The sequence below is a fragment of the Eulemur rufifrons genome, chromosome 30 (genome assembly GCF_041146395.1).
Source record: "Eulemur rufifrons isolate Redbay chromosome 30, OSU_ERuf_1, whole genome shotgun sequence".
Lineage (NCBI taxonomy): Eukaryota > Metazoa > Chordata > Mammalia > Primates > Lemuridae > Eulemur > Eulemur rufifrons.
The window spans coordinates 112,036,853-112,060,572 of NC_091012.1; the positions used below are offsets into that span (position 1 = coordinate 112,036,853).

At 36.5% G+C, this 23,720-nt stretch overlaps 1 protein-coding gene across 1 annotated transcript in view; it reads right to left on the bottom strand.

The window, feature by feature from the left end:
- Positions 1-17,231, bottom strand: part of SYTL5 (synaptotagmin like 5) — a 95,519-nt gene extending 78,288 nt beyond the window's left edge. Inside the window, exon 1 of the mRNA XM_069463933.1 lies at positions 17,113-17,231. Within this exon, the coding sequence (XP_069320034.1) occupies positions 17,113-17,231 (119 nt within the window). The remainder of the gene's footprint in view (positions 1-17,112) is intronic.
- Between the last annotated feature and the right edge of the window lie 6,489 nt (positions 17,232-23,720).

Below are 23,720 nucleotides of genomic sequence, written 5' to 3' on the forward strand. Positions count from 1 at the left end.
GAGAAAGGAAGAAAGAGCAGGGGTGAAAGAACACTTGTCTAGATAAAGAAGTTTTGTGAATTGTGCCAATTTCATGTTTAGAAATGGTGTTAAGAAAAGAGGGCATTGTGAAATCTTCATGTCTGCAGATGATACCAAGCACTTCCTGATAGTAAAAAGCTTGGCTCACAGGAGCTCTCACAAAACCATGTGAACAGACAGGCAATTGACCAAAAGAAAAACAAAACAAAACAGGCGTAATAATACTGAAAAGTAATAGACTTAGGGGGAATAATTAAAACCACAGCAATATAGGAGCCTAACCAACTCCTTACAACCCAAGAGAGCAATCAATGAATTATTATGGACTTTCCAGAAAGATTAAACATGCTCATATATACCGCAAAGGGACAATGCCATTCTGAACGCTTTTCAGAAAGGATCATGAAGACAGTAAACAATATCTGCCCCTATGAAATCATGCTGAAGGTCCCTCTGCCAAACTTCGCCTGACATCCCACCCTTACTTGACTTCTTCCCCTTCCCTGTCTTGCTTTCCTATAAGTACTTTATGGTTTCTTTTAATAAATCACTTGCACACCAATCCTGGGCTCAGGTTCTACTTCTGGGAAACCCAACCTAAGACAGGGATCTTATAAATCACATTAGAAAGACAGTTCATTACAACTCTAAAGGAGTTAGGAATCACTGCTATTTGATACTGTGATGTTTATTAACTATAATCTTAAAGTCATAGCAGAATGTGATCTCACATGAAATTAGCAAACCAAGTCTTCCACATGGAAATATCTTAAAATAAATATTGTCTCAATTTTCTGGCCCATCAAGAAACAAGGATGTGTTTTGCTAATCTGAAACCCAAAGAGTACCTTTCTTGAGTCTCAAAAACAGCAGAAAGTCCTGTTATCAATATGCTAAATTACTCAGAAAAAGTAGAGGTGGAGATGGAATCAGTAGAGCAAGAAGTAGGGGGGCTGCATTTCTTTTAAAAATCAACAAGGATAATAACGGGCTTTTAAAGATTATTGCTATTACAATACAATGATAGAATTGACTTGATGGAGGAAAATTATGCATTCATACAAAAATGATACTTTAAAGAGAACATGTTGCCCTTGAAAGATTCTTTAAAACTACTGCTGCTGCTAAATACAGGCACATACTTGAGGGTTTTAGTTTTAATTTTAATAGATATATAGCTATAAGTTTATTTCTAAAATGTATCTAAATTGAATTTGTGCAAACTGAATTATTTTAAATGTAGCAAGGAAGGAGTTATATGTCCTGAAAAGGCAATTATCAGTACTTCATTTTTCCCATTTTACCTTTTTAGGTGATACTTATAGGTACAAATATTTTCATAGATGAGGGTCATTAAAAACACACTTCTAGCAGTTTTCCTAGTTCTCAGTATCAGTATGTGATAGAAGAAATATTCAGCCACAATTTCTTTGAAATTTATTGAGGATGAAAATAAGCTTTCTTATGTGCTGTTTTTTTCTCTTACATGCTGCATTGAAAATCATCACTGACAATGAATTACATACTTTCAGATTCTATTAAAGGAAGACGAGATTTATGCTGAGCAATAAACAAATGTGATCCATAAGATGCTTGATCTCAATTGAACCCATTTTCTTTGTAGAGATCTTTTGCCTCCTTGGTTAAGTATATTCTTGGGTATTTTATTCTCTTTGTAGCTATTGTGAATGGTATTGAGTTTCTAATTTGACTCTCAGCTTGACTGTTATTGGTGTATAGAAATGCTACTGACTTGTGTACACTGATTTTGTAACCTGATATTTTCTGAATGTAAATATCAATCCCAGGAGTCTCTTGGTGTACTCTTTGGGGTTTTCGAGATATAAGATCATATCATCACCAAAAAGTAATAGTTTGACCTCCTCTTTCCCAATTTGGATACCTTTTATTTCTTTCTCTTGCCTGATTGCTCTGGGTAGGATTTCCAGCATATATTGAATAGAAGTGGTGACAGTGGGCACCCTTGTTTTGTTCGAGTTCTTAGGGGGAATGTGTTCAACTTTTTCCCATTCGGTATGATGTAGGTTGTGGGATTGTCATATATGGCTTTTATAATTTTGATATATGTTCTATTCCTAGTTTGTTGAGGGTTTTTATCATGAAAGCATGCTGGATTTTGTCAAATGCTTTTTATTTATCTATTGAGATGATCATATGATCTTTGTTTTTGCTTCTGCTTATGTGGTAAATCACATTTATTGATTTATGTAGGTTGAACGATCATTGCATCCCTGGGATGAAGCCCACTTGGTCATGGCAGATTATTATTTTTTTTTTTGATGTGCTGTTAAATTCAGTTTGCTAGTATTTTATTGAGGATTTTTAAATCTATATTCATAAGGGATATTGGTCTATAGTTTTCCTTTTTTGTTGTGTCCTTTCCTGGCTTTGGTATCAAGGTGATAATAGCATCGTAGAATGAGTTGGGGAGGATTCCCTCCTTTTTGATGTTATTGAATAATTTCTGCAATATGGGTACCAACTCTTCTTTGTAGGGTTGGTAGAATTTCTCTGTGAATCCATCTGGTCCAGGGCTTTTTGTTGTTGTTGTTGGAACATTTTTTATTACCGCTTTAATCTTGCTGCTCATTATTGGTCTGTTCAGGAGTTCTATTTCTTCCTGACTGAATTTTGGGAGGTTATGTGTCTCCAGGAATTTGTCCATTTCCTCTACATTTTATTGTTTATATGTGTAGAGATTTTCCTAGTATTTACAGATGATATTTTGTATTTATGTGGTATCAGTTGAAATACCTCCTTTTTCATTTCTGATTGAGCTTATTTTGGTAACTTCTCTTCTTTTACTGGTTAATTTAGCAAGATATATATCAATTTTTTTATCTTTTCAAAGATCCAACTTTTTGTTTCATGGATCCTTTGTATTTTTTTTTGTTTGTTTGTCTTCCATTTAGTTTAGTTCTGCTCTGACCTTATGAAGCACTGAAAAAGAAATCGCAGATGATACAAACAAATGGAAAAACATATCATGCTCATGGATTGGTAGAATCAACATTGTTAAAATGTCCATACTATCCAAAGTGATTTACAGATTCAATACAATCCCCATAAAAATTCAACATCACATTTCACAGATCGAGAAAAAATAATTCTATGCTTTGTTTGGAACCAGAAAAGAACCTGAATAGCCAAAACAATCTTAAGCAAAAACAACAAATCTGAAGATAACACATTAACAGACTTCAAACTATACTACAAGGCTATAGTCACCAAAACAGCATGTTATGACAGAAAAATAGGGATATAGAACAATGGAATGAACAGAGAACCCAGATATAAAACCATCCACATACAGCCTACTGATCTTTGACAAAGCAGACAAAAATACACTGGGGAAAAGAAGCCCTATTCAATAAATGGTGCTGGGAAAATTAGATAGTCACGTACAGAAGAATGAAACAGGATCCACATCTCTCACCACTCACAAAAGTTATTTCAAGATGGATAAAAAACTGAAATGTAAGGCATGAAATCATAATAATTCTAGAAGAAAATGTAGGAAAAATTCTTTTAGACATCAGCCTAGGCAAATAATTTATAACTGAGACCCCAATAGCAATTACAGCAACAACAAAAATAAATAAATGAGATTTGATTAAATTAAAAAGCTTCTGCACAGCTAAGGAAATAATCAACAGAGCAAATAGACAACCTACAGAATGGGAGAAAATATTCTTAAGCTATACATCCAACAAAGGTCTAATAACCAGAACTCAAGCAATGCAGCAAGGAAAAAAGAAATAACCCCATTAAAAAGTGGGCAAAAGACATGAACAGAAGCTTTTCAAAAGAAGATAGACAAATCACCAATAAATATATGAAAACATACTCAATGTCACTAATCATCAGGGAAATGCAAATTAAAACCACAGTGAGATATCATCTTATCCCTGTTAGAATGGCTTTTCATAAAAAGTTCAAAAATAATAGATGCTGGCATGGATGAAGAGAGAAAGGAACACTTATACATTGTTGGCGGACTGCAGATTGGTACAAACTATATGAAAACAGTATGGAGATTCCTAAAGAACTAAAAGCAGATCTACAATTCAATTCAGCAGTCCCACTACTGGGTATCTACCCAAAGGAAAAGAAGTCAATTTATCAAAAAAGACACATGCACTTGAATGTTTGTTGCAGCACAATTCACAATGGCAAAGATGTGGAATCAACCCAAATGCCCATAAATTAATGAGTGGATTAACAAAATGTGGTATATGTATGCCATGGAGTACTACTCAGCTATTAAAAATGATGAATTAATGCCTTTTGCAACAATTAGGATGGAAGTGGAGACCATTATCCTAAGCGAGGTATCTAAAGAATGGAAAAACAAACACCACATGTACTTGCTATTAAATTGGCACAAACAGAGGAGTACACATGTGCACAGAGGGAAGTAAAAGTCAGTGGAAATCAAATAGCGGGGAGAGGGGAGAAGAGTATGAGTGAAAACCTACCTAACAAGTTCAATGAACACTGGGTGATGGGCACACTTATAGCTGTGACTCAAGCATTACAAAAGCAATCCATATAATCAAAAATATTTTACCCCCTTAATATTTTGAAATAAAAAAATTAACCCATTTTCTCAGATAGCTGGTTGTCTCCCAATATCCTTTCTACCTTTTTACAACAATAAAACTCTCAAATGTTAGTTGGTCACATGACCACCAAGAATAAATACCACATTTCCCAGTTATTATAAATATGCAAACTCCCTTGTAGTTAAGTATGGTCATGTGACTATATCTTGGCCAATGTGATGTAATCATGATCATATGTGAAAACTCTCAGAAACATCCTTAAGGGAAAGTAACATGCCTTTTTTTGCCCTTTGTCCTCTTCCCTGCCAACTGGAATGAGTACAAGATAACTGGAGCTGGACTAGCCATTTTGGACCATGAGGTGTGACAAAGACCAGCTTCTTGATTAAACTTTAGACAAGTTCCTCTGAGCCCTCTTTTCAACTAGGCCTTATCATTTTCCCTTGTCTTTGGCCTTCATAGCCCAGCCTTAACAAGAATCCTGTTAAGTCAGTTTAGCAAGAATCTCTTTACCTTTGATGTCTCCTCTTACTAATTTTCTATCCATTGACTAGCTCACTTTGCTTGTTAGCCAAAAATACCTAGCTCTTGCCCATATTCAGAGTTGAGCCTGATCTCTCTCTTATATTTGGAAAGTCTTCACACCTATTGTAATACTCCTGAATAAAGTCTTTCTTACTATTTTAATAAGTGTCAAAACATTTTTTTACTTTAACAAATGTTAGCCCAAGTTGAAGATGGCAGAGCAACCAGTTAGAAGGAGCCTGGGCCTCTGATGACCATGGAGCCACAACTACCAGCTCTAATTGCTTTCCTCTTGACTTCATCTAGGTAAAAAACAAAACAAAACTAAACAAAAAATATTCTCTCTTACTTAAGCTACTATTATTTTGATTTTCTGACACAGCAGAATTTCTCTTAATTTCTATACACATAAATGGAATGTATATTATTCCCAAAGTAGAGCAGAATCCAAATTCTAGCTTTAAAATACCAATTGTACAGTGAGTCTATAAAAGATGTAAATTATTTATATTTTATACAAGAATATATCAATTTAATTTGAGTTAATGTGATAGTGGAGACTTTGAGTGTGAAATCTAATAAAATACCATTTTGCTTCTGTTAATTTGGAAATTGATTCATCTCCATTTCCTATGTCTTTCATATGATGAGTGCTCACTGAATTTTTGCTGAATCTTAGAAATGTGTTTCCCAAATATATGAGAAACAGAATTCATATAAATCAATATTGAAACAATACTTACACTCAATAAGAAATAGACAAAGGATGTGAATCAAAAATTCACAAAATAGGTGCTATCAACCATGTAAAAACAGTAATAACCACATAAATGCAAATTAACATAGTATACTAATAGAACATCAAATCAGTAAAGAATTATAATCATAATTTTGGTATTGGCAGAGTTATAATGTGATAATTTAGTGAAGAGGAAATTGACATAGTATTTCTAGAAGGTAATCTTTCAATGTAAAGGCAATATAAATCAAACTATGAATCACAATATAATTAAGACAGAAGATTTAAATATATGGATATTCATGGAAATTAGAACAAATACTAAAAAGTTAAGCAACATCTTTCACATCCCTGTCATATGCAATAAATCTTATGCTATGAAATCTTATCCAGACAATAAAAATGATGCTTCCAAAGAATTTTTAATGACATGGAAAATGTTCATGAAATAATGTTAAGCCAAAATAAGGAATACAAATTTACATATACAGTATGGTTCCAATTATGTGAAAATCATATGTATATACAGAAAAATGACAGGAAGGAAGTTCAACACCAATGAAAACTATCTCTGGGAAGAATTCTACATGAGATTTTAAAGTTCACATTATATGATTTACTAATTTTCTATAATAAACCTATTATTTTATGGTGAAAAAATGTATCAGAATATAGTAAAATACTTATGTAATTGAATTGAGGGTGCATGATATAAATAATTTTGCAGACATTGATGCCCATTGTAGCTTCTAGTACATTATGGAGTGTAAAAACTTAAAAAACTTTTGATGTGTAAAAGTTTTATTAATTTTAGTTATTTGCATTAAATGTTCACCAGTTATTCTTAATTAATCTACAATAAAATAATTATTAGAAAAATTATTAAATGCATGTTAACCTAATCTTATTACAGATTTAAGTTTATTAAACCATACATAACTCCTATTAATATAGGAACATTCTTATAAAATTACTGTTGATATAAAATGGTGATCTGCCTGAAATCTAAAATGTTAGAGGTGACATTTTTATTAGTGAAGTTGTCACATCATTTCTTTAGACATAAAATACCTATCTTCCCAAGAATATATAGTTAATATTAGATATTCCCTTATGAACTAACTGACTTACCTTTGGGAGGGCAGGTCTTCTCCACTCCCTCTCCCAACTCCAACAATCTGCCACTCTCTGGGTTAGGTGGGTTTTATTGTTCTGTGTTTCTGCAACTTACAGTGAAAGGGAATGGTAGTTTCTTGGATTTGAGTGAAAATTAACCCCTGCTGCCTACATGCATGTCATCTATACCAATTCTTGCTAGAAACAGTACACAAGGAAGGGAAAGTGTGCTAAAACAGGAATATGAGGAATAGTCAAAGATATACAATGCACTCTTGAACAACATGAGTTTGAACTAAACGGGTCCACTCATGCATGGATTTTTAAAAATAAATACAATGGGTCCTGGCCCTCCTTATCTGCGGGTTCCACATCTGAAACAAAACATGGATCAAAATACAGTATGCATGGGATGTGAAACCCATGTATACAAAGAGCTGACTTTTTGTATCCACAAGTTCTGCAGGGCTGACTGCAGGACTTGAGTATACAGGGATTTCAGTATACAGAGGGATCCAGGAGCCAATCCCCCGTGTATACTGAGGAATGGCTGTATAAACACATAGACTCTCTCTATACATATATCTATATGTCTCTTTCTATATATTTTATATATGTCTATATATTTGAAATAATATGAATATAATATAGATACAATTAATAATATGAAATAACATAGAGCCATATATATAGATACACATATAGACTCAGATAATTAACAATCTTACTTATGACTATGGTGACCTATTATTTCAAATACAAAAAACAGTCTGGAAAGTATAGGTTTATTTATTTGGACAATCCAATGTTTGACATGTCTCCAAACATCACGTATTTGTGGCCCTGTGCTTATTGTGAGCCCTACAAGTAGGAATTACTTGGAGGAAAATGCTGTAGAATCAAAATTTGTTAGTTTTCCTGTATGTATGTATATATTGAAATTAGTAAGATCTTTGGTAGGAAAACCCCCAAAGTTTTCAATTTGTTTAAGGGAGAGCTGGATTTCTTTTTTCATTTCTCTGTGACTCATAAAGAGTTTAGATTCTATTAAGGAGCCAGTATGTTCATGCTGGGAGCTTCTGTTAATCCATTAAGAAGCTTTGTAGCAATTCTATTAGGAGTACAACAAAATGTTTACCAAACTCGAAGTCCAGTCCCATAGTTCTTCTGGTGTTGTTATGGGGACAGTGGGTCTTCAGGCTTTTGAGAAGGTCAAACTAATTTTGTTCCTAGTAATAGAGCGGTAAGATTTGGAAAAACAAACAGCCCTGCAGATCAAACATTTGTAGTGTATTAAGAGAATATTATTGCTTGACACTTTATTGGTCCCCCTGACTTCCAGGCTGAATGTATAATTCTTGAAATCACTTCAAATCCACTTGAACCAAATACTTAGCTTATCTGCAGAATTCCAAATAGCTAATTTGAATAACTTTCTCCTCTTCTTTCTCCTTTCTTCTCTTCCCCCAGCACTGAAATAATGGAATCAATCACATTAAGACAAAACTATAAGGAGAAGGCAGTTGCTAGGCTGGGGTCTGTGGTCTCTTGATGATATTAAGTTCTAGCTTGCTTAGTGGCCCATTTTATTTGAGCTAACTGTACAGAAAAAAACATAATACATTTTCACTTTGGTTTTCAGTCAGCGTAAGGACTAGAACAACTTAAGGAACTCTGGTCAGTTTTTTATTGTGTAGGAGCAATGATTTGATAAAAATTATAGTAACTTTGGAAATGCTATACAGCTGTAGGTCAGAACTGTCAGTAAATGCTAGGCTAAAGAAACGTTTTCTGTTTTGTTTCATTTCTCTCACAGCTATTAGTAAGGCCGCGGGTGAGCTTTCAACAGGGTCAGAATAGGTGCAGTTATCACATAAGCATCACAGCACAAAGGAAAGGGTAGCAACATGGAATGAGAGAACTTCCACTCTGAGGTTTCCCTGCTGGGCAAATTATTTCATCTTTCCGTTTCAGGTACCATAGCTACAGTACATTATAATAGTACACACCTCAGGGATGACATGGTGATTAAGTCAGGAGACATTCATGACTTGAGTAATACCTTGTCTGGTATAAGGTAGGCATTGCATAGTGTCCTATTTTTTTCTGGGCCCCAAGCAAAGTCAGATATATCTCTCAGAAGTTAAAAGTGATCTAAGAATGGAGTGTGGGCTCTGGAGCCAGACCCTGGGGCTAAAAATTGCAGTTCTGCTACTTACTAGCTGTGCGATCTTGGATATGTTATTAAAATATTAACTTTACACTTCAGTTTCTTCATCTGTAAATAGGAATGTTAATAGTTCTTACCCCATTGGGAAAGTGAATTTGTAACCTGTCCTTCATGGTTTTGAAGAACCTTCTCCTATTTCTTGATATTTTCTTTTTTCTCTCTCCCTCCTTTTTTTTTTTTTTTTTTTTTTTTGAGACAGAGTCTTATTCTATTGCCCTAGGTAGAGTGCAGTGGCGTCATCATAGCTCACTGCAGCCTCAGACTCCTGGGCTCAAGTGATCCTCCTGCCTCAGCTTCTGGAGTGGTTGGCACTACAGGTATGTGCCATAATGTCCAACTAATTTTTCTATTTTTAGTAGAGATAGGGTCTCACTCTTGCTCAGGCTGGTCTTGAACACCGGAGCTCAAGCAATTCTCTCGCCTCAGCCTCCCAGAGTGCTAGGATTACAGGCATGAGCCCCTGTGCCCAGACTATTTCTTGGTATTTTCTATACCTGCAGATTCACTCTAGTGCTCTTCTACTAAGGCAATGAAATACATTTAAGCTGGTTCAGGACATGAGCTACTACAGATTGGGTGAGGCATAATCTGGACATGGTGGGACCCTGTGAAATAATCTAACCTCCCAGACAGGAGCCCATGCTCCATCTCTGACATCTGTCTCTAGTCCAACTCTATCTAATCTCTTGGACTACAGATGTTCTGCTTGTCCCTGAGACAGCTATCAGGGTTTTCACGTGCATGCAGCTATTCTCAAGGCTAGCACCTACCAAGGTGTTGTCTTCAACACCAGAGGCCAGCAAACTATGGCCCATGGACCAAATACAGCCCACTACTTATTTTTGTAAATAAGGTTTATTGGAACACAGCTGTAACATTTTTTCATATATTGTCTATTGCTGCTTTCTTACCACAGTGGTGATGTAGTTGTAAGAGAAGATATGGACTGTAGAGCCTAAAATATTTATTCTCTGGCTGATTATAGAAAACATTTGCTGACTCCTGGTCTACACCATGGATAAAGCCTAATCCATAACTGCAAATCTCTTTAAGAAAGCAACAAGTACAGATTGTATCTCTGCTCACCTCCATTATTCTAGCAATAAAAATAGCTCCTAGCCCATTAGAGCGTGCTCAAGAAATATGGATTAATTCTGACTCTTGGGGATTATAGGATGCTTTCCATTGCATGTAACAGAAAATCTAATTCAAATTGCTATAAATAATGAGACATATTATATTGCTTAAGTAAGAATTTCAGAGGTGTGGCAGGTTCTAGTATATCAGGATGCTGACAATAATTCTCTGCCATTCTTTTGGCTCGGCTTCATTGACTGTTCTGGCCTTCATCCTCAACAGCAAGTGGGATAACATGTTTCACTAAACATGTCCACTAGGAAAAAGAACCTCCCATAAAATCTAGGATACATGTCCAGATGGATCATCTTTGGTCTCACGTCCACTTCCAAACTGATGATAGTTGCAGAGGAGTCCCAATCTTAGTATGGTTAATTATCAAAAAATCTATTGCTGGAACTGAACAAAACTGAAATCTAGATAGGGAGGAAGAAAGGAGACATATGCTATAAGGCAACCAATAGAGTCTAGTATTGAGGCAAGCATAAGATTAGGTGCCAAAGAGAATGTAAGTCCAGATATGTTTTCATACATGGTGGCCAAATGAAAATGATGTCCTCTTAGTGAGAATAAAGCCCAAAAATGAACTGCTGAAATGAATAGTAACTTATAAGTTGAGGATTTCTTATATAGGCCAACACCACAAAGTAGACATTTAACAGTATTTGTTTTAGGTGCAGGAGATCAAGTACACTAAGAATTTGTTAATAAGATTCCTTGGAGTACATATTATGAACCATGTACACTTTTATGGTAGTCTGAGTTCTTCCAAAGTTAGAAAAATCTAAGGTACAACATAATCAACAATGATTTCTATTTTGTGCTTCCAAACTGTCAGCATTTTTTCCACTTGCAATCACTGTTGATAGCTCAATTTTCTTTGCAACAGTTCTTCCCTTTTTCTTCATTGCATTAAAGCTGTCAATAAATCTGAGTGACTTATTCTCCACAGAGGACATTTAAAATACTCTTACTCTCTAACAGTTAAATCCCGTGTCTAGCTATCTCCTACCACTCCTTCCTTCTTGGTCTAAAGAAGAAGAATATACATAAGTATATTTGAGCCTCTTGAATAAACCTAGAATGCAATGGTAGTAGGTAGATGCCTCTCCCCCAGCCTGTGACTTATGCCTGGAGGTAATTATTAGACTTTCCATATGCCTTCTGGGTGGGGGGCACCTTCATGGGCCCCCAGAGGCTAGTCTCACCTTAATTAATGCCAGACTTTAGTGGCTATGTGAACTGTGGAGCACATTTGGGTATTGGGCCCAAGATATGGATTCAATACAATTTTTACACCCTTTCATTTTTCAATTTTCTTCATCTCAAAGGACAACCTACTCAAACAAATAAACACTCAAACAAACAATAAATCCACTGCTTCCCAAACTCCAATTTACTAACTTTCCAGATCAGTTTCTTCTTTGTAATCTTTATAATTCTTAAATTTCTTTGGCTTTCATTTCCTTCTGAAACTGATTAGCAGAATCTAAAGGTGATTTTGTGGCTCATGGTAAACAGCTGAAACACAGTTCACCTATATTTTCCAATGTCAAAATCCTTTTCACAGTTCAAAGCCAAGCTCAAACCTTACCTCTTCCGTGAAACCATTCCTTCAATTTCTATCTTATTCATAGTTAATTATTTCTTCCTGTAGAGTCCTCCAAATGATAGTGAAAGTAATTACTGTAATAGCTAGCACCAAAGTTTACTATAAAACTATAAAAATTTTATAAAAAATAAAATCTGCTAAATACCTAAATTCCCTGTATTGATGGTTTTGGAGGATATCAAGGAAAAAGGAGTAAGTTCCCTGTCTGGTCTGGCAAAGACAAAGTAAGGAATAGCTGTAAGTGGTGAGATGCAAGGGGAGAGAGTTCAACAGAAGCAGGGATACAGAGCTGGGATTAGCTATGAAATTCACAAAAGTGTGGGAAAGAAGGCTAGAGCCAACTTTATATGAATCTCTGAGATGGTTAATTATATGTGTCAATTTAACTGGGCCACTGGGTGCCCATATATTTACTGAAACACTTTTTCTGGATGTTTCTTTGAGAGTGTTTCTTGATGAGAATAACATTTGAATCAGTAGACTAAGTAAAATACGTTGCCCTACCCAGTGTGGGTGATCCTTGTCTGATCTGTTGAAAGTCAGAATACACTAAAAGGCTCAATAGGAAAGAATTCTCTCTTTTTGTCTTCAAGCTAGGATATCAGTTTTTTCTGTCTTTGGTCCTTGGACTCAGACTGGAACTTACAGCATCAGCTCTCCTGATTCTCAGGCCTTTAGACTTGGACTGAAACTATACCATTGGCTCTCATGGGTCTGGACTACTCAGTCTACATATCATATGGGCCAATTCTGTATAATAAATCTCTTTATCTATCTATATCTATCTTTCTATCTATCCACCCACATACTTTCTATTGGCTCTGTTTCTCTGAAGAGCCCTGACTAATAAAATCCCCAAAGACAGTGTTCTCTGCTGATGTCTGGGTTACGCCTCTAGTGTGTGCTTATTTTGCTCTGCCTTGCACTGTCTTTAGTTTGTTATGTATCTGTCTCCCTCACTAGACTGTGAGCTTCTATATCAGGCAGACTAACATTTTTGGTGCTGTGGACTCCCCTCGCAGTCTGGTGAAGCTGATGGATCCCTTCTCAGAATCGCTTTTTTTCCTGCATATTATACAGTACACAGGTTTATAAAGGAAACAAATTATACTGAAATATAGTTATTAAAATATTAAAAACAAAAAATTATGCTACAATAACAAGTGCTTTATTTACCATTAAATAGCAAAATCCTGGGGCAGGTCTAAAAAGTACTGTGATTTGAAGTAGTGATGAGCCTAACTGGTGTTTTAAGATATTTGATTCATCCTCAATGTGACAATTACAATTTCTATGACTTCTCTGATGACAAAGTTACAGGTACAGTTCATAGTACAGTAGTCCCCTTTTATCTGTGATTTCTCTTTCTGCAGTTTCCATTACCTGTAGTCAACCATGGTCTGACGATATTAAATAGATAATTCCAGAAATAAACAATTCATAAGTTTCAAATTGCGAGTTGTTCTGAGTACAGTTATGAAATCTCATGCTGTCTCGCTCTATCCTGCCAGGATGTGAATCTTCCCTTTGTCCATGATGTAAACACTATCTGTCCATTAATCACTTAGTGGCCCTCTAGGTTATCAGATTGGACAAAAACATATTATATATAGGCTTCAGTACTGTCTGTGCTTTCAGGCATCCACTGTGGTTCTTGGAATGTGTCCCATGAATAAGGGGGAGACTACTGTCCTATGGTGTATTGTCTACTACATTCATAATTGAAGAAGATGCTAAAGTTCAGTTAAGGCTGGTAAAAATAAACATACAAATTTTCCCCCAATTCAAGTTCACAGAGCCCCTGAATTCTATACCATGAATCCAAGGGGTCTTTTCTTTTATATAATCCTGCCTTTCCCTCAGAGTCCAGCATGGTATATAGCATAAAGCAGATGATAAAAAAAATGTTTGCAGAATTTAATTGTCATGCAGACCTACTGGGCCAAAGTTAAGCTATCCTGAACTGATTTAGGTTGTATTTAAACTCATAATAAAAGGAGGGAGATTTAAAGGAGGATAAAGGGAGAAAATGAACAAAAAATCATTCTATCTGACCAAGATGCTTAAGCCTGGGCTATAGTGTCTCACATTTTTCTTTAACATTATATAAACTTCAATGATTGTGATAAAAATTGTTGGGAAGATCTTCAATTGTAAATCAAATAAACCCCAAATCCTTTACTTTAATGCTCACCACCAAAACTTATTATATTTATATATTCCCTTGAAACTATGTTAAATTGCAACAGCCTCAGTAATGTAAGCTTTATATTGTTTCAGGCTGGGTTTTCCAGAAGCTAATTCTGCAATATAGTTTTATGTGCACGCACACGTCTTATGGAGTGCTCTCAGGAGAAATCTGTAACTGAGTAGGAGAAGCAGGAGAAGGCAGGGGAAAGGAGCTAAGCAAGCGTGTGATTTTTAGGTGAAGTCCAGCTTCAGAAAGATCTCATGGGGATTTCTGGAACTTAAGTCGCATTGCAGAGTCTGTCATGCCTTGAGGCAAGGCGTTCCTGTACCTGTCAGCCATTGCCTTTGGGCTGCCCAATTTAAACTCAAGTTTACTTGGCACTTGTGGCTCTCTAATCTTATGGAAAATTCCAGTCACCCAAAGGTAATGCTTTAATGAGAATAGAAGGTGCAAGTCCTTAGAAGTAAAGCTAGGAAATGAGAGGGACCCCAGGGGATTGAGTGCAGCACTGACAGCGTTCACTGCAACTAGTACATCAAGGGTGACACAAACCAACAATAGGGCTAATAATTATAGCCAGCAATTATTGAGTGCTTCCTGTATGCCAGAACTGCTCTAAGCTCTTCATAATATTAGCTCATTTAATCTTCACAACAATCTTATGAGGTAGCTAATATTATTCCTATTTTGTAAAATGAGAAAACTAGATTTATCTATGGAAGCTCCTTTTCTAAAGTGACACAAAGATTTCATGGTGCAACTAAGATTTGAACTCTGGATGTGTGATTCAACAGCATACATTCTGAACACCATGCCATCCACTTTAATGTGATGTCTCAATACACAATGCTGTTAAGAGTGGCAGAGCTTGAGTCATCTGGCCTGAGCTCTTATCTCGGGAGCTCAGACAAAACAAGAAAACACATCTAATGCAGTCAGTGCAGAACAAATAATAAATTAGCCACTTGTTAAGAAAGAAGGGAGCAAGACATAGCTTTAAAAAAAATCTATGTTCTATTAAAGTATCTCTTGGGTCTACAAAAGCCTTTCTTCTGCTATTCTCCAAAAAGTTTAAAGGGCAAAGAAATCAATGACTTGACAGTTCTGTTGTATATTACACAATTTGGCTGAATTTATAGGGAATAAGAAAAGAAGACAAGGGAAGAAAAACAGAAAGAGAAAAAGGAAGACAGTATAATCATTATTACTAAAAGTTACGATGATGACAGAAACAAATATTCTGAGAAAAGTCCTATTCATTGTACTTCAGTGTTTCTAGGGATCTGGTTATTAAATTTTTCCTTCCTAATGAGAGTGATTTTTAATTCCTCTGAGACTGGCATCAATTACCAGTTAATATGCCATCCCTTATAAACAACATAACTTTTTGCAGTGCATTAGACAATTTAGCCACTATTTATGACTGGACTACTAATGCCAAAAATATTTCTGATTTCTTTAAAATCATTAACTGAATTTTGTTGCTACCTTAATTCTAAGCATAGAAAAATGTTTTCATCAAAAACTTTGTTTCTTGGATAGGTGTGGTGGCTGACACCTATAATCCTAGCACTCTTGGGGGCAGAGGTGGGAGGATCGCTGAGGCCAGGAGTTCCAGATAAGCCTGAGCAACATAGCCAGACCCCATCTTTTCAAAAAACAGAGAAATTAGCAGGGTGTGGTGGCACATGTCTGTAGTCCCAGCTACTGGAGAGGCTGAGGCAGGAGGCTTGAGCCCAGAAGTTGGAGGTTGCAGTGAGCTATGCACTCTAGCCTGGGCAACAGAGGGAGACTCCGTCTCAATGACCCCTCCCCCCAAAAAAACCCTTTGTTCCTTCAAGATTGGTTGAATATCTTGGAAAATGAGCTCTTTCCTATGAAATAATTATCAATAAAGAATACTCCAATGTATTTTCAATTCTAAGGATCGTAGTTGCTTCAAGCACATTGATTTTTGCAACATGTGAAAATAATCTGTTTTCTCCTCACGTGAAATAAATATAAGCTTCTGATTGTGGTTTGGGAGCCATAGAAGACACAAAAGCCACAGGGTGAATAGTTGGCAGTGACTGAGGCGACAACTCTGTTTATTTCAGCTCCTTTCTTCTGGGATGAAATGTAATAACCAAATGTATTTTAAAACAAGGACAGTACAGGCAGCAACCAATCACAATGGATGTTGCAACCAACCAATCAGAACAATGATATGACTATTCAGTGCAGATGGCACAACCAATCAGAATGGATGTTTTCTGAAACATAGGTGAGGTCGTACCCCAGAACCAGATAAGTATCAGCCCTCCCTACAATGGATGCAAAACTCACTGTGCCCATCTCTCTCCATTTTCTTCACACAGAAACTTATTTCAAGAAATTTAAGTGATTTCAGGGGTACCATGGGAACTTTTCAATCTCCAGATCCCTTATTCCTCAGCTAACATGGAGGCAAATCCCAAGTAAGACTGATCTTAGGCATTACAAATAGACATTAGCTAACATTCATTGAACACTCAGGTGCCAGGCACTGCACAGGTATTATCTTCCTTAATCTTTACAACAATCCTATGAGGTGGGGACTATTATTATCCTTGTTTTACTGATTGAGGAAACTAAGGCATAGGGAAGTTGAGTAGCTTGATCAAAGTCACACAACTAATACATGCCAGAGCTGGTACTTAAACTTGTGTAGCCCTTCCTCTTAAGTACTAGCTATGGTATTATGAGAAAATGAGTGTTCTCATCAACACCATATTATTAGCTCAATTCTATGCTCCCATCTGGCTAACGGGTGAAGTGCCAAAGACGTTTTCTAATATTTGGGCTACTGCCGGGAACCCATGAAGTACCTGAGCAACATCTGTCTCCAGTTTGGTTGCCTTTGCCTTATTTCTGATCTAAATTGCTTCAAACAAACAGAAAGCAGTCAAGGAGGGCTCAAAAATAAAAGAATTTTACCTTATTCTCTTGTCTTCCACTTTTTTCAAATATTCATCTCTTTTTAGGACTCCCAGGATCATTTCCTTCTCATGATCTAATAAAAATGACAGATTGATGAACTCCGAGTTCTTAGACATGGTATTTCAACAGCAGCTCTAAGTAGTAGTGGTTGATCGATTCAGAAGGTGAATTGATAGCTACACTTGATAAGGTTCCCCCGATCAACCCAGAGTCACTCAGCTGTTTGGTGTAAAGTGGTTTTTATATGGTCACTGCAGAATGGCTGGTAGTGATGAGGTATTCTTTCAGGCTATACAGAAAACAGGATCCACTGGGATTACACTCCAAAAAAGTCATTATTGTTTTAACTGAACAATATCTCCAAAGCCTTTTGCTGTGGCGTGCCGTCAGGCAGCAGCTGACTTTCACTAATGATGCTCAACTTCAATCCTTCAGAAAGCTACAGAGCAGGAATCAGATCCTCTGGGACAGAATGCAGAGAACACTGAAAAGGTGGAGAAAACAAAGGAGAGAAAAATTAATTAGGCCATTTTTCTCATAGCACTTGTAAAACTCCCTAATTTTTGAAATATTGATGTACCTAACTCAAAAACCTATTTTTTAAATTAGTAAACCCACATTTATTAAGTATTTATTTTGTGGTTTTTCTTTACCATGAAATGTTATTTATAGTTAGTTGATTGCTGGTTCTTTATGCAAATTTAGTTTCCTCCATTATAATTAGCTTCCTCTGTTAGCCGGATACCACAGCCACTCTCTCGGCTGATCCATGGGTGAATCGGGTCACCACTTTGGGATACTGAATGCACAATCTGGATTGTCCACAACAGGTCAGAGCCCTTAAGTGACTCCCTCCATCTCTTTCCCTTCCTTCCTCCCCACAACTAGGACTACAGCATAAAAAGGGTGGCTGGTTAAGCAAATAAAAACCAATGCTACATGTATCAACCTAAATATATCTCACAAACAATGCTGAATGAAAAAGTTAAGTTACAGAAGAATTCATGCAGAATGCTAACATATATATGAAGGATATAACTTGCAAAAAATGTTATATCTAATTTACAAATACATCTGTAGTAGGAACATAGGCAAATTCATGGGAAATTCAAGATCATGATTACCTCTAGGGGACAAAGAGAGACAATTAGAGAGGAGAACACAGGGGTGTCAACTGTATTGGGTAATATTTTTCTCTCAAGATGGATGTTTATATCGCATGATGTGCGTGGTTTTTGTGAATTATTCTAGGTATGCATTATATACTGCAAATTGGATGTTTTAGAACTATTCCCTTGTCAACATAAGCAGCTCACCAGGCCATGTCCCTCATTCTAACTCTTAAGCACATTCTTTCATTGGTTTGGTACCTGGATTCTATCTACACAGCCCCTTAAGAATGATGACTCTTAGGATGATCTACTGGGTTTTTGTTACTGGGCATCATCCCATGATACTATCCCTCAGCTTCCTCCCAGGTCTATGAACTGCAGGCTACATGCAAATTACACTTGGTTTGCTTGGCTCCAGCCAGGCTTCCAGGCATAACTAGATACATACCGAAAGGCTGCTTTGGGGCCTCCTGGTAACTATAAAGTCAGGCTGATCTCAAAATCTCAGGAGATATGAAAGGATATGTTCTTGTCCAGAGCCTCCCCAACTTTCCAAAGCCCTCATGTATTTATTCTGTACAGTGTACACCAAACCAGAACTTTGCTGAAATGACTCAAAATTGAACTGCATCCTACACACAAGAGCTAGCCCTCTCCGAGGAAAGTGCCCAGGTGATTGCAGATTCTCTGGATTACTCCAGGCCTTTCCCCTATCTCTAAAGTCCTAGAGGCAGCAGGGATCAGAGGGCTCCAAGATTGAAAAGAACAGAAAACAACCAGGTTAAGAACAAAAGGGCTCTTCAGAAAGGTTAATGGTTTAGTTTTTGCATTACTGTCAACTGCGGCCTCTTCAGATAAAGAACACAGTTGTTTTTTCCACTCTTTTTGTGTCTCATCTGGTTTTATGCTGAAATGGAAAAAAAAATAATTGGAAACTCAGTGAATAACTATGTTATCATTACAGCCAGGTTCACTGAAGAAATATTTTGTATTTTGAAATGTCAGATTTAGAATGTTCTACATGAATGTTCTGTAGAATTGTATTTAGAAATTATTTGAGGGGTTAGGAGATATAAAAATGTTTTACCTGAAGCTTACAGGTTGTAAATAAAAGTCTTCCTTCCCAAAATCAAAGGGTCTGTCCTATGAGGAGAGTAAAGAGAGGGAAATAACACTATGGGTAGCACGTGAAGATGACAGAGAAAATGTGAAATTAAGCAAGGATATAAGAGAAATAAAATTTCCCATTCAGAGCTTAATTAACCAAATTAGCCTTAAATGGATTTTCACCCATCTATACCTGGATTAACAGACTAATAGTACCTGGACTACTGTATAAATAAGTGGCCAAGGATATCAGAAGTAGGCAAAACTCTATCAAGAAAATCAAGATGTTTCCTGAAGAAGGCAGGATTGGATTGTGATTATAATTTAGTAAAATGGAATCTAATTGAGGATGACACAATTCTTCTGGAGAAATATGGGGTGGAGAAAAGTAGACAGCCTAGGCATAGACAAGGGAGATCTAAGGAGCTAGATGATGATGGTGCCCATCCAGACTGCGACCAGAGAAATGAATGAAAATGAAAATAACTTGTTTGTTCTCTGTAGCACATGTTCCATTCTGGGTGATGGAACCTTGGTCTGGCAAATTTTCATGCCATTAATCATTCAAATCATACAACTAATTCCCCTTCTTCTGATTTCACTTCCTCCCCGACACTTCTGATTGTAAGTTGGCTTCACATAGAGTTCTCCTTCCAGGAGTGAATGTTCTCATCTTGCCTACAGAGCCCTCCACATTTGGTTTAGTTTGAACCCATGTCAGATCTGTTTGCTGTGTGCGGATCAAATCAAATTTCACTGAGGGCCAGCATCTGGGCTACGTGATGAATTTACCCAAGGATGTACTATCACTTGCTGCCTCTTTTCAGTTAGTTCATAGCCCCACTTAAAGAATCCCTTACCCACTATGCACACACTTCAATCAAGTGGGAAAAAATGAATAGTTGATCCTCATTCTTTTAGTTAAATGTGCCCAATAAAACACTAGATAGATTTAAAAGGTGAAATTCATTTTTATTTTTTTCTTTAATTCCTTAACTTAAACATATCTCTCTCTTTAAACATTTCAGATGTAGATTTTTCCCCTCTCTGGCCAGTAGCCTTGCTGGACTATAAAGCATTTAGAAAGATGACAAGATGGGTTATATATCATTCTGCTGCCTACCAGCATAGCTTTAGACAGGTCATTAACTTGTGATAATCAAAAAAGATGCAGTAATCAAAAATCCTCCCAGCCTCCAGAACTGCGAGAAAATAAATTTCTGTTGTTTAAGCCACCAGTCTATGGTGTTTTGTTATGGCAGTCCAAGCTGACTAATACAACTGGATTTCAACACAAAAAATAAATAAATAAATAAATCCTCACAGCATCACACAGAGATAAGTTCAAAAAGCTGCTGTTTTGAGTAACACACACTTAAAAATGGTAGGGGTCAATATTTGAGTCAAAGGAAAGGATATATCTGAATATATCTCATTACTGGGTACTTGAAATGCAGCTTTCAAAATAGAATGTTTCTGGGAATACTCTTAGGATGAAATTAATAAAAATAAAGTTAATTTCCTGTTTGCCTTTTACTGTGTGACAGCACAACAGTTAGATGGATTTTCAGCACACCTAGAGGGATGTTTAAGATGCTTAGAATACAAGCTAAATAACATATGCAACATTCACTTAAGGGTGCCTTTCAAATAGAAGTGCAGTCATTCTATAGGGCAGCTGTAATTGCAGTACCACAAACACAAGAATCCACATGATTGTCAAAAGGCAAGAACTATAGAGCTGTAGAGAACTATAGCTATAGAGGCAAAGATGCTACTATGGGGAGAGAAAAAATTAGTATTTTACTATGAACCCCAAGCTGAAAGACTCAGGGGCAGATGCTATGGAATTGCAGGCATTCATTTTATTTTCAAGAGAGCAGTTTGTTCTCATGGGCAAATCTGTAGGGTACATTACATAGGAGAGCAGTAATCAAGGTTTTTTTAAAAAAAATTTCACAATGATATTGACTCTCCAAACAATAATAGGAAGGCCAACTAACAGTGCCATCAATCTTATATTGATGCTTCAAGAGCAACATTCCATAATAAAAACAGCTAACATTTTCTCAATGAATCCTTATGGCTCCTTCATGAAATAAATTCTATTATTCCTATTTTATAGATGAGAAAACTAAGGCATAGAGAAGTTAAATAATTTGCCCAAGGTCAAGCAGTTAGTAAATAATTCAGAGCAGTGTGGTATCAGGGACCCTGCTTGTAACCACTACATTTGACTGCCTCTCAGTGCCTCCATGGAAAAACAGTATCCCACAAGATGTTATTGGATATTCCATTTAATTTTTAAAAGTTCTGTAGTCCAACAAGAAATCTGGATATATAGAGTTAAACCAAGTTAGGTATTTTTTTCTTCTATGGGGCTTCTTTGTGAATTTTCACAGAACCCTCAGTTTGGAAAAAGATATTTAGCATCATGGGTTCTTACCTTGGCATCGTGTATTTTGATATTTTTAAAGAGAAGACTACTTCTACCTTAACAAAACTGGTTATGAGAAAGCCTTAATAACAAATTCAAGAGAAAGATTTGAAATAAAAATTAGAAGATACATTTACATTATAGCATAATTATTAATAGTGGAAATTTTGAAATAGTCTAAAGTTACAGCAATACCATGGTGCAATTTTAAAATAAAGTATTTAACAATATATTGATATGGAAAATATCTAAGCTACATTATTAGTTGAGAATAGGAAGATAATTATGATTTTATGCTTTTAAATGCATATTGATTTAATGCAATGCAATAGATATATGCATATATAATACATGTAAATATATAGGCAAAGACACAGAATGATACATACTGATGTGTGAATCAGGTCACATATGGAGATTGGAGTTGGATTGTCAAGGGTTAGATAAGGGATGAAAAGGTGCATGTTGTTCATTATTTTGGACATGTTCATATAAATAAGGTATGATGACTAGAGTTAGAAGAAAAAGAGAGAAAGAAGCCATAAATAATTTTAAGAATTGGATCCTAGAAGAATACAGGTGGCATTGCCAGCAATAGGGAAGTTGGGGGATGTGCTGGCTTTGGTGGGCAATAATGAATTTGGGTTTCAGACAGGTTGTGAATTAGGTGATACCATCCTGGTACATCACATCACAGTTTTTTGTCTCCATTCTTGCTCTTCTATATGGGATTACCCCAAAACACAAATTTGACAATTGTCACTATCATACTAAAAACCGTTCAATGTCTTTCTTTTGCTCTTAAGAGTTCAAATTGTTTAATATGGTTTAAAAAACCCTTTGTGATCTGGCCCTTTCCCACCCTACTCTCACATATCTATACTCTAACCACAGTCAACATTTCATTCCTGGCCGGGCGCGGTGGCTCACGCCTGTAATCCTAGCACTCTGGGAGGCCGAGGCGGGTGGATTGCTCAAGGTCAGGAGTTCGAGACCAGCCTGAGCGAGACCCCGTCTCTACTAAAAATAGAAAGACATTATATGGACACCTAAAAATCTATACAGAAAAAATTAGCCGGGCATAGTGGCGCATGCCTGTAGTCCCAGCTACTCGGGAGGCTGAGGCAGTAGGATCGCTTGAGCCCAGGAGTTTGAGGTTGCTGTGAGCTAAGCTGACGCCACGGCACTCACTCTAGCCTGGGCAACAAAGTGAGACTCTGTCTCAACAAAAAAAAAAAACAAAAAAAAAACAAAAACATTTCATTCCTCTAAAGAAGCCATAATTTTCCTCACCTCTAGATCTTCCGACTTGGAAGACTCTCTGCCTGCAATACTCTCCCTTCCCATCTCCATACCCTAATTCCTAAATATCCACAGGGATCTGCTTAAATATTTGACTTCCAGTCTAGTTTAGCTATTTGTGGTAAACTGAATAATAACCCTTGGAGATGTCCACATCTTTAGTCCCAGAAACTGTGAATATGTTAGCTTATATGGCAAAAAAATCTTCGCAGACGTGATTCGATGAAAAATCTTGAGATGAAGAGATTAGCCTGGATTATATGGGTGGGCCCAATGTAATCACAACGGTCCTTACAACAGGGAAGTAGTAAAGTCAAGAAAGGAGGTGTGATGACAGAGAAGTTAAAGTGATGGACTTTGAAGTTGGAGGAAGGAACCATAAGCCAAGGAATGCAGACAGCCTAAGGCAAGGAAACGGATTAACCCTGGATCCTCCAGAGGGAATTCAGCCCTGACAACACCATAATTTTAGTTTTCCAAGACTAATTTGGGACTTCTGACCTTCAGAACTGTAAGACAGTACATTTGTGTTGTTTTAAGAGAATAAGTTTTCAGTGATTTGTTACAGCAGCAATCAGAAACTCATACAGTTTCTACACAATATATTTGCATACTTCTTTTCATACCCTCTACTTCTCCCATGGTAA